At 38.2% G+C, this 12,958-nt stretch overlaps 1 protein-coding gene across 2 annotated transcripts in view; it reads left to right on the plus strand.

Moving 5' to 3' along the window:
* Positions 1–12,958, plus strand: part of LOC149001333 (homogentisate prenyltransferase) — a 59,302-nt gene that overhangs the window by 30,595 nt on the left and 15,749 nt on the right. The window contains exons 7-9 of one of the 2 annotated variants that reach the window (XM_089137305.1): positions 3,945–4,062; positions 4,207–4,272; positions 11,569–11,601. In XM_089137305.1, the coding sequence (XP_088993431.1) occupies positions 3,945–4,062; positions 4,207–4,272; positions 11,569–11,601 (217 nt within the window). The remainder of the gene's footprint in view (positions 1–3,944; positions 4,063–4,206; positions 4,273–11,568; positions 11,602–12,958) is intronic. The other variant, XM_089137307.1, reaches the window with a different exon arrangement.

A 12,958-nucleotide genomic window follows, 5' to 3' on the forward strand; every position in this document is an offset into this window, starting at 1 on the left:
AAGAATCGGGAAAGGTGATCTAGATCGTAAGCCGCTGATAGTTTACGTCTATCAGTATGTATCTGAATCTGAGTCTGAGTCTCAGATTGTGTGTGTTTTCGATCCCCTCACCTCGTATGGCAGTGAGGTTTAGATAGAGTGTACCTTTGAATCTCCTTCGTTGGATGCACTTGAGCCTTCTTCGGGTAGTCGTTGGATCTTAACAGTTAGATCCATTGAGCAATAGACTTCTACTAGTTTGGACTAGTAGAAGACTCCTGAGATAACCTTTAGGTTATATGATGATTATCCCTTCGATAATGATTAGCCGTAGCCGTCAATTCGAGTCTGCTATCATTAGGGTAATTAACCTAATCCATAAGTAGGATTAGGGCGTGCTTGTAGCTGAATAAGTTTTCTTCCTCAGCAAGCCATCTTCTTGATCCGGTTCGCTCGGGAGCGAGTCGGTTCCCTCTGTCTCGACCGGGGTCGAGGGTCAAACCAGGTATGAACCCGGTCTGATCATAATTTCTCCATATCAGGTATATAATCATAACAACATATCGCCGAATATGTTGGTAAGCTTGTGTTCTGTGCCTCTGTCCATCATCTTTGGTGGGAGCATAATCTTCGGAGATGGACATCCAAATCTCACTTGAAAGATATGATTTGGAATGCCATATATTTTGATGTTTCTTCTAGGCTTGTAGCTTCTCCCCATCCCCTGATTGATGATACCCCATGGAACAAGCTTACTGTTGTCTCCTGGGGTCTTAACCTTTCTTTCCGGTATTCTCCCTAAATACCGTCTTTGTTTGTTTCCTTTTTCATTAATATATTATTTATTCATCAAAAAAAAAAAATATTGCCGAATTTCGGCCGGTTCGGCGGTAATTAAAATTTTTTTAGGGGTGAAACTGAAACGAGCAGAACTCGCTGAAATATCAGCGATATATCGCTGAATCTACAAATATATCGCCAAAATCTCAATTTTTGCGATATTTTGGCGATTTCTCTCGCAATTCTTTAGAGGAATCTTCAAGGTCAATTGACAATCTTACCAATTCTGTCCCAATGATTCAAGCCTCAAAAGGCAATGTGCCAAATGTGGTTAGGGAGGAGAATCTACACAATAATTTCTGAAAATAATTCAAATTAGGAAGACATTTTGTAGCAAAATCTTCAAGATCAATGAGCAATCTTACCAATTATATTCCAGTGATTTAGGCCTCAAAAGGCAACATGCCAAATGTGGTTAGGGAAGAGTATATACATGAAAGAATTTATGGAAACAATTTAAATTATGAAGGGATTCTGTAATGGAATCTTCAAAGTCAACAGGTAATCTTTCCAATTATGTCCGAATGATTTAGGCCTCAAGGTTAACCTGTTAAATGTGGCTAGGAAGGAGAATATCTATGAAAAAATTTGTAGGAACTAATTCAAATTTACCAAATATTGGCGTCAAATTAGGCTATACACCAAATTTGGGCAAAAAATGACCTAAAATATCCCTGAAATGGGGGGTCGAAATCTGGCTGTATTCGCTGAAATTCACCAAAATTTCGGACATTGCATATGATCTGGTCCAATCTTAAGAACATATACAGTCATGATTCCTCAAAGTGTTTCATTCTGTGTTGTTCACTACACCACCTGCACCTATTTGTGTGTACTGGTCCAATCTTAAGAACATACAGAGTCATGATTCTCAAAGTGTCCTGTTTCATTCTGCGTTGTTCACTACACCACCTGCACCTATTTATGTGTACTCCTTGAAAGCTCCTACTGCCGTGAAAAGTGTGATTATTGCAGTCGCCCCTATAAGGCTATAACACACAAGAAACTTGTTGGAAGCTTGATGGGCGTCCCAGGGGTGGTACCATATGAAACAGAGCAGTACCCATTCCCAGGATCATCTCTTTGAATCATCTGATGTTGGTCTTGCGGTTTCTACTTCTACACCTTTCTCTCTGGATCAGATGGCTGCCATCCAAAACTTGTGATACAACTCACCACTAGTTCCTCTCTTGTTTCAGAGCTTACTCAGTCAAGTGAGTCTCATCTCTCATCTTTAAATCCCTCATGATTAATTTACTCTGGTGCTATGAGTCACATGACTAGTAACTTAGAGGTCTCCCATTTCTATTTTAGTTGCTCTGGCTGGGATAAGTTACATTCTGATGATGGGTCTATGTACTTCATTTTAGGTAAAGGTTCTGTTTCCTGTTCTCCCCAGCTTTCTCTTTCTGTTGTTTTACATGTTCCCATGTTGTGCCAGTTGGTTGTCTATTAAGTGATTAACCCCTTGAATAGTGTGAATTATTTTGTTCACTTCTTTTCTATTTAACGCTTGTTTGAAATCTGTTTTAGACACCACAATTGGGTATGGTTGGGCCCCATGATGGTCTCTAGTCTCTCTTTCTTTGATTCTCCACCAACAATTCCACTCCCGTGTTCCATTCACAGCCTTCATTCTGAAAGTAAATTAACCAAGCTTCACCATGGTATTGCCACTTGGGATATCTTTCTTTTCATATTTTATGTTCAATGTTCCCAAATTGGTTAGAGATTGTGGTTTAGAACAACTCAACTATGATATTTGTGAATTTGCCAAACACACTCGGTATTCTTATCCAACAAGTGATTTTAAAAGTAATGATCCTTGTCCAGTTATTCACTCTGACATCTGAGGTCCCTCTATGACCATGATGGTTTTTTATTTGTTTATTGCCATTCTTCAGACTTGATTTAATGCCACCATTTTGTTCTTCAGAGATCAGAGTGATAATGATATGGAATACATCATTAGTAGCTTTCAACAGCATCTCCTTTCTTATGGTATTCTCTCCCAAACATCCTGTCTTTGGACCTCAGAACAATACGGGAATTCCTGAATGAAAAACTTGAAATTATTGGACAGGATATAAAAATTGCAGAAAACAATGGAGTATTTACTTGAATCTTGATGGAACAAAAGAATGAAGTAGTCATTAAGGCTATCCCCACTGCATAACACTACATCTCGTAATAAAATTTTAACTTTACGGAAAAAAGAAAAGGTTCAAACCAAGTGTCTGATTAAGAAAATTTGAGTACAAGGGTGGTGGAACCCTTTACTGGACTCAAAACAGACTCAAACACCAATAAGAAAATGCCTAACCCAATCCTTCTAATGAAGGTAACTCACTCAAAACAGGACTGAACTTTACCAGCACGCTCCCTCCCAAAACCATCCAAAAAGAATGAAAAAAAAAAAAAACCTTAATAACTATTACAAAAAGGAGTAAAATGACCACTTAATTTATGCAGTATGCATTGCCTCTGTGCACATTTTAAGCTCATTAAAGGGGCTCAATTCCTATGAAAACATGTTTTGACTAAAGGCTCATCATATACAAAATCCTTGCTTTCTAATAAAATGAGCCCATGTAGGTGAGTTACTTGCATCATTGGGTTTATGTAACTCTGTTATTCTGCGCCAATTGAAATGTAGTACCTACTTGAGTTTGGAGGGGAAGGTCTAGAAATAAATTTCTTTTCTGCAATGATAAATTTATATTGCCCTTGCTTGGATCTTTCACAATGCCATCCTATGCAATTCTACCATCATTGTCTTGAACATGTTCTGGTCTTCTTAAGTGAAACTGGGAAAAGGATTCGTGCAGATAACCCTAAGTATTTGTAATACAGATTAGTTTGAATCTGGCTGACTTGAGTTCATAAACCATTTCAACACTGAGGTTGCATACTAATCTATGCTTCAGCAATTCACATGTTGACATCTACTTCTTACAGCTTAAAGCCAACCATGCCTCCAGTTATAAGGTCTCTGCAACTTGAGTTAACATCTACACAAAATTCTTGTTGAACTTCAAAGGCACAGAAGATGTTTTATGAATTGTGTGAATCTCTTGTTTCATTGTGTTTTTTCTTAGAAATCTGTTTTATGTACAAATTTTCAGGTTTCGAATATCAACCCTTGCAACAAAGCTTGGTGTTAAAAATATTGCATTACTTGGCTCTGGTCTTTTGCTGATGAATTATCTCAGTGCCATATTGGTTGCAGTTTACATGCCTCAGGTAAATCCTTCACCTGTTTCCTTTCCTCTTGCTTTTAATATTAATTATCTTGTTGATTTTATGCCCTTAATATATATATAAATTTGTTTTTCTCCAGACAAAAATGATGGCTGCAAACTAAAATTCACTGTTTGTGGTGTTTAGCAGGCATTCAAGCGTAATATAATGATTCCTGCTCACACCATCTTAGCATTGGGTTTGCTTTTCCAGGTTTTCTGAAGCTCTCTACACTTTTTACAATATTACTTTTTATGATAATCTTGAATTACTAGTTTGAGTAAACTACAAGCTTCTGCTTTAGTAAAAGCAGACTTTGCTTTATAACAGTCTACAAATTTCTATTTGAGTGTACCTACATTTTATGATGAAAAGAAAGTGTTCTGTTTTTTCGTTTTTTCAGTTGTGTTTATTTGCTTGTTTTTAGAACTAGGTGACCCTTAGGCAATGGTTAAGTTGTGCTATTGCAGGGGTAAGGCTGCTTCCATTTACCCCTTCCAGACACTGTACTAGTGAGAGCCTCGTGCATTTTTAGTAGTCCTTCATCTATACAGACAATTGAAATACATTGTACATGGTCTTTTTTTATTCCCTTGAGAATCTGTTTGCCCCTTAATTCAATCAACTTTATATTACCTTTTAACCCTAGTTCCTGGTAGTTAAAACATCCTATTTTTGGAAAAATATATATAACCTTGCAAGAGCCACTTTTTTACTGTCTTAAAAAATGCGGAGGGAAAAGAAAGATCTTTCAGAATAGGTTATCCATCTGTTATGCACTCGGTGTTCATCTCATTTCAGTTTTGGGATTCTGTATCCTGGTCTATCCTCCCACCCTCAACCACCAAACCCAACCCCACCCCACCCCAAAAAAGAAAAGAAAAGAAGAAGACTACTTCAAGTGATTGGTGGACCCTTGTGAGGGAAATTTTAGAGTTCTGAAATGAGTAAGCAAGATAAAAAAGATGTTAGGGTGCTGAGAGGTGGTGAATACCGCATAGTTATTATTATTTAATTTCTTTTAAACCCAGAACTTACATGGATAGTCTTGGCTGGACCCTAGAATTTTATTGAATGTAGATAAAATATGTGTTATTTTGAGAAAGAATAAGGGGAAGAATGAGGGAGAGGAGAAGAAGGAAGCCACGATTTAGTTGTGGAGGCTCCCATCAAACTTGTGAGCACTCCTCAAAATAATATCACTATATATAGGCTAATTTACAAGTATATTCTATATAGGAAAGCATTAACCAATTTCGATTGGTATAAAACTCTTAATTACCGCCTCTTTTTCCTATCGAGAGTCTAACTCTCGATGGATCTGTCATTTCCCAAATTGCCCTTTCCTAACACTCCCCCTCAAGCTGGAGCATATATATTACTCATGCCCAGCTTGTTACAAATATAGGTAACTCTTGTATTCCCTAGAGCTTTGGTGAACAAATCTGCGAGTTGTTCTCCAGTCCTCACATGCTTGGGGGATATTATGCCTTGTAGTAACTTCTCACGAACAAAGTGGCAATCAACTTCAATATGCTTGGTACGTTCATGAAAAACTGGATTTGATGCTATATGAATCGCAGCTTGATTATCACACCATAACTTCATTGGTGTGTCATCAATAATTCCTAATTCTTGGAGTAATTGTTTTATCCATACCATCTCGCATGTTACCTGTGCCATAGCACGATACTCAGATTCTGCGCTTGATCTTGCTACCACAGTTTGTTTCTTACTTTTCCATGATACAAGATTTCCTCCAACGAATGTGCAGTAGCCTGTAGTTGATCTTCTATCAATAGGTGATCTAGCCCAATCAGCATCAGAGAATCCTTCAACATTTCTATGCCCATGATTAGTGTAAAGAAGTCCACGTCCTGGTGCTTTCTTAAGATACCTCAGAATTCGTATAACTGCATCCCAATGTGATGTTCGTGGGGCAGACAAAAATTGACTCACAACACTGACTGGAAAGGCAATGTCAGGTCTAGTCACAGTAAGATAATTCAGCTTTCCAACAAGCCTTCAGACTTCTTCTCTGGATCATCAAGAATGGTTCCATCGTCTGGCATTAACTTTAAGTTACATTCCATGGGAGCGTCTATGGGTTTTGATCCCAACATTCCTGTTTCAGAAAGCAAATCTAGTACATACTTCCGTTGAGATAAGAAGATGCCCTTTGTTGATTGGGCAACTTCTATTCCTAGAAAATACTTTAACTTGCCCAAGTCTTTGGTCTGAAATTTCTCTTGCAAATAGGTCTTTAACCTATCAATTCCTGAAGTGTCATTTCCTGTAATGACAATATCATCAACATAAACTACAAGAAAGATTTTGCCTGCATCAGAGTTTTTAAAGAATACAGAGTGATCACTTTCACAACGAGTCATCCCAAATTCTATTACAACAGTAGTGAATCGTCCAAACCATGCTCGAGGTGATTGCTTGAGACCATATAATGATTTGCGGAGGCGACAAACCTTATTCTTCTCCCCCTGAGCAACAAACCCAGGTGGTTGCTCCATATACACTTCCTCATGTAAATCTCCATGAAGGAAGGCATTCTTCACATCCAATTGAAACAAGGGCCACTTGTATGTAGTGGCAAGAGAGATTAAAATACGGATGGAAGTAAGCTTGGCAACAGGCGAAAAAGTATCAACATAATCTATGCCATAAACTTGAGCATAGCCCTTGGCAACAAGACGAGCTTTCAGGCGAGCTAAAGAACCATCAGGATTAACTTTCACAGTGAATATCCACCTACAACCAATAGCTGTCTTTCCTGAGGGTAAAGGCACAAGATCCCAAGTCTGATTGTCTTCTAAGGCTTGTAATTCTTCGTTCATTGCACTGACCCACCCAGGATTAGACAAGGCTTCAAGAACATTCTTAGGAATAGGATAAGTCTCGATAGTAGATAGAGCAGTAGAGAACCCAAGTGATAAAGTAGAATATGAAATAAAGTTAGAGATGGGATACTGAACACAAGAAAGAGTACCTTTCCGAAGAGCAATGGGAATATCAAGGTCAGATTTGGCAGGAACGTCCGCAGGATCAACAGACGAAGTCGGCACAGAGGTAGAGACCGTAGGTGCAGAGGGGGGAGTTGGTGGTTTTGGCCGGCGCATGTACACTTTGGTGATGTCTGGCAGAGGTGGAGGGGAAGGAACTGTACCCTGTGGAGACACACTTTCAAAAATACATAGATCATCATTTAGGTCAGTTAAACTATGAGATTCAGTGGAAAAAGGAGTTGACTCAAAAAATGACACATCTGCAGTGACAAAATATCTTCGTAAGTCAGAAGAATAACAACGATACCCCTTTTGAGTGCGAGAGTACCCAACAAAAATACACTTAAGTGCACGAGGATCAAGTTTTAGAGATCCCTGGGCGATGATTACGAATGTAACACACACAACCAAATGCGCGAGGAGGCAAAGTAAATAAGGGAGATGAAGGAAATAAGAGAGAATGAGGAATGCCACCTTTTAAGACAGATGAAGGCATCCTGTTAATAAGATAACAAGCAGTTGAAACTGCATCAGCCCAAAAGGATTTAGGAACCTTCATCTCAAATAAGAGAGAATGGGTGACCTCCAATAAGTGTCTATTTTTTCTTTCGGCAACCCCATTTTGTTGAGGAGTGTCGACACATGAGGATTGGTGAAGAATCCCATTAGACGCCATAAATTTACAAAAAGGATCAGAGAAATATTCTTTGGCATTATCACTATGAAAAGTACGAATAGGAACACCAAATTGAGTACGAATTTCAATAACAAAATTACAAAATATGTCAAATAATTCTGAACGATTTTTCATTAAATAAAGCCAAGTGACTCTTGAAAAATCATCCACAAATGTAACAAAGTATCTGTAAGCTGAAGTAGAAATAACAGGACAGGGTCCCCACACATCAAAATGAACTAGAGAGAAAGGGTGGTCTGATCTGGTATTTATACGAGGAGGAAAACTCACACGATGAAGTTTTCCAAATTGACAAGACTCACAATCCAACTTTGACAGAGAATGAAAACTTTTATCTACCAATTTTAGGGTTTCCAGAGAGGGATGCCCCATCCGACAATGTATTTGATGGGGGATGGAAATACTAGAACAAGCAGTAGAGGATATCTCCTCGAATAGATACAACCCCCCAGACATACGGCCTCTACCAAGCATCTTCTTCGTCGTAAGATCCTGAAATAAATAATATCTGGGAAAGAATTTCACCAAACAATTATTAGTGGAAGTAAATTTATGAACATATAATAGGTTAAATGGCAAATTAGGTATGTAAAGAACTGAGGGTAGGGTAATGGATGGAGTGAGTTGAATTGTACCCACTCCTTTAACGTTGATATGAGAGCCATCAACAAGTGTAACCAAAGAGGATGATGGAACAAAAGAGGAAAATATACCTGTAGCCCCGGTCATATGATCAAAAGCTCCTGAATCAATGATCCATGGGTGAGATGTGGTTGAAAGGCAAACAGTAGCATTACCTGTTTGAACCAAGGTGGCAGTGGCTGATTGTGGTTGAGTGGCCTGAAACTGAGTGAAACGAATATAATCTTCCTCAGTCATCTTTACAGTCTTACCCTCAGGATGAACTTTAGTAGTTGTAGACGCTGATTCAGAAGTGATAATTGCATTTGCCATGTGTGGGGGCTTCCCATGAAGCTTCCAACAGTATCGTTGAATATGTCCTGGGCGACCACAATGATGACAAGTCTTAACTTGTCCTGGGCTGTCAGTAGAGTTGTGTGAACCTGGATATTTTCCAGTATTATTTCCTCGAGTTCGTCCTATATTCTGTCCACCATAAGTGCCTCGAGAAACTGTTGCCAAAGCTGAATTTTCTGTAGAATTATTGGTACTCTCCCTTGCAACACGAAGAACTCTTGAAAATGTGTCAGCTAACGTGGGTACATGATCACTACCAAGAATCTGTGCTCTAACTGCCTCAAACTCTTTTCCAAGACCTCCCAAGAAACCCATAACAGCTAATTGTTCTCTTTGATTTTGCATAGTTTTGACATCAGAGGAGATAGGTAGAATAGAGTTTAGTTCTTCATACATTCTTTTAAAATCTACAAAATATTGGGTAATATCTCTACCTTTTCTATCTACTCGATAAAATTCATGGGACAATTCGTAGATTCTAGCCAGATTATTCTGACCAGAATACAACACATTCAAATACTCCCATAATTCCTTCACAGTTTGTAAGTGAGTAACCAAATCTATAATATTATCGGCCAATGAATTAAACATCTGCCCAAGTATTCGTGCATCAACAATTGCCCAAGTATCATCATCTATGGGTACAGTCTTAGTCAAATGATCTATTTGTCCCCGTCCAGTAAGAACAATTTTAACTATAGCCCTCCATTGGTGGAAATTTGATCCACCCTCCAATTTCTTCTCAGTTAACCGATGAGAGGATGAAGAAATAATTTCAATCATGGTATTTTTACTTGAAGTTTCTCCCATATCCAACACAATTAAAATCAAATCCCAGAAATCAGAATCGGAAATCATAAATCAGAAATAGAATCAGAATAAATTCCAGATTAATCCCAGAATCAGATTAATCTCATAAATAAACCAACTTGATTAATTTGGACCACTTGAACCAACCGAACCAGAAAACAAATTAAAACCAAGTTGAACCAACTGAACCAGAAAACAGATTAAAACCAAGTTCGATTACTCTTCTCTTTCACGAAGATGGTACCATACTCTTCTCTTTCACGAAGAGTCTCTCTCTTTCTGATCTAAAGCACCGATCGGAAACGAAAAATCACACTGATCTAAAGCAGCGTCGCAGGTCACTCTTCTCTTTCTCTCTCACTCTCTCTCTCTCTCTCTCTCTGATCTCAAACAACGTCGAAAGCGAGAAGTCATAAACAAGAGAAGTCACACCAAGCAGCAACTACTCCGGCGGCTGCTTCTTCTCCAAAGAATGGTTATTCAACAGATCGAGAGTGAGGAAGACTACAGACACTCTTCCTCAGCCCCAAATCAAAAAACGAAAAAATATCTCAAAACGCAGTTTATTTGTACCTGAAAAAAAAATGCAGATCTGGGTATTCTCTTGCACCGATCTTCAATAAGGAGTTGCATCAAAATAAAAATCACCAACAAGTGCAGCGTAACTGCATCCTTTAATTTCTGGAAACGACTCTCACACAGGTACGGTTTCTTTCCCTTCTATAGAATTGTTTGTACTAGTAATTCTTAGAATCGAAAAGAATAAGAGGACCTACAGCTCTGATACCATGTTATTTTGAGAAAGAATAAGGGGAAGAATGAGGGAGAGGAGAAGAAGGAAGCCACGATTTAGTTGTGGAGGCTCCCATCAAACTTGTGAGCACTCCTCAAAATAATATCACTATATATAGGCTAATTTACAAGTATATTCTATATAGGAAAGCATTAACCAATTTCGATTGGTATAAAACTCTTAATTACCGCCTCTTTTTCCTATCGAGAGTCTAACTCTCGATGGATCTGTCATTTCCCAAATTGCCCTTTCCTAACAATATGCAAATGCAAATTTTTTTTTTTTTGGGGGGGGGGGGAGACAAAAGATGAGTTTGGTTTTGCTATCCAAGGGGAAAAAGTGGGGCCGGGGGGGGGTAGAGGAAGCCCACCTCATTGACGGGGTGTGGTCCTACATCTCAATTGTGGGGACAAATTTTTTTTTTGGGTGGGGTTTGGGGAGTGGGGGGCATGTAACAAGTTTGGTTCTGCTACCCCGGGGGGGGGGACATGCCTTTTTGATTGGCACATCTTTCTTTCACAAGAATAAGCCAAGAAACCCTAGATAGGTCTGTCTTGAAGTGGTGGAAAAGAACATGTATCTGACAAAGGGTTAAGGTTAGTTGAGTATTAGTTGAATGTGTTTGATTCCTTTCCTTCCTTTTCTGGCTCAGCATCTTTCAACCAAATCCTCTCTTGGCATTGCACAATGTTCTTGTGGAGCAGCATTGATCATTTTCTACGGGATCTTTTTACCCCTTAGGTTTGGGTAGTCTTGTCTGGTATTACTTGGTTGCACTGTAATAGTGGATTTGAATTTATTTATTTATTTTTGTCGATAAGTAGATAGCAGCTATTTGTTGCATGTTGGTGCATGATAGGATCCATGACTTTAATACATTTCAGCACAATCAACATGGGTATATTCAAGGGCTTGGGAAACGAACTCAGCATATGTTTTCACTTCATTAAGTGAAAATTCCTGCAGAAATAATCTGTTACTGTTATTTTCTGACTCACTCTCTTTTTTCTGCTTTTATGTTTTCCGGATATATGGCGTATCATTAGGTTCAGATCACCAAGTTGCAAATTATTATTATTATTATTATTATTTATTTATTTGGCTTTTTCCTGAAAAATACGATGCTATCTCCAATTGAATTTGCTATGGTGAATGAAATTTATCTAGACGGTGAGAAACATTATGCATAAACATCCCATTTATTGTGGTTGCAGGCATGGTCATTAGATAAAGCAAATTATACCAAGGTAATGGTTGATGCAGCTCACAAAATATTTGATAACTGCTTTACACGAAAATAAGTTAACTAGTTTCTTATTTTTCTCCCTCCCCCCCCCCCCCCCCCCCCCCCCAAAAAAAAAAAAAAAAAGTGTGTTAGCCTATGCTATACTGTATTTCTATAAGCACTTATGCAGAATGCCATTTTCTTGAAAAACTTAATATAAGGTTAAATTGACAAAGATTACAAAATAAACTAAAGTAGTGAATGATGAAATTTTTTTTCCATGCATCTATGTTGTGGGAAACATAGGACCATGAATAGTTCAGTTAAAAATATGCCAGAGTATCTTTGGTAATTCTTTGTTAATGTGGGAGCTGGATTATTAATTGGACGGTTAAATATTGATTTTGCTGTATGAGAAAATAATACTCTGATGGAGGCATTAAAATGCACTCGACTAGTCCACTTCTTTTAGATCAAAAGAGGCGGTTAGGAGAAGAAGTACGATGCAAGAACCAGATGGAGCTGGAATATTGATCTGACAAGGGATTGAGTTGTTAAATGTTAGATTAACAGGACCTCTGTATCTTACCTGACTGATATCATATTTTATTTCAACACTTCGTAGCAGTAAAATTCCTCAAAGCACAGAGCATTTTCCTTCAGGTGGAATTTATCCCATGTATGCAGGTCAAATTTCAGCCCAAAAAGAATTGGCCATGTTGCAAAACACAGGATAATATTTCAAAATTTTGCAGCTTATCTTATATTAGAATTCCCTTCCTATTTTGGATGTTTGGAGTGTCCTATTGATTATTCGTACTCTGTACATATAAGTGAAAATGGAGGAAAAGCTGTGTACATATGACACTCTTCAAACCCTGCTAAACGCGGAAGCCTTGTGCACTAGGTACAGCCTTTCTTTACGTTAAAACAAAAAGGTGATTGATGAGATACTTGGAATTGATTTGAGTTGAACCACATTATTTCATAGAACTTTTACAGACCATTGCGAATTATAGAAATGATTTCTCTTTTAATATTTTGTGGGTGGTAATTGCAAAATTATTGTACAGTGAAATATGTGTGTATCATTAGTTGATTATCAGTGGATTTCCTGTTCTGAATGACTTGGATGGAATTTCTTCACCACCTCAGCAGAGCTGCTGAGGTTGGTAAAACTCCATTGAGGATTGCGGAGGTCTTGATAAAAGACCTAAAGAAGCAGCTCTGTCTTGGTGAAAAGGCTTTAAAGGAAGCTTTTCATTTCTCTTGTGATACTTTGTCTGGCACTCTGGCTGTTGCATTGCATTAAGGAAGAGATGTCTCTCCTCCCATTTTCTAACTTATGTTGCGGAGGATATCATCATCAATTATAAATT

The sequence above is a fragment of the Hakea prostrata genome, chromosome 10, assembly GCF_041222555.1.
Source record: "Hakea prostrata isolate BN-2017 chromosome 10, UWA_Hpros_2, whole genome shotgun sequence".
Classification (NCBI taxonomy): Eukaryota; Viridiplantae; Streptophyta; class Magnoliopsida; order Proteales; family Proteaceae; genus Hakea; species Hakea prostrata.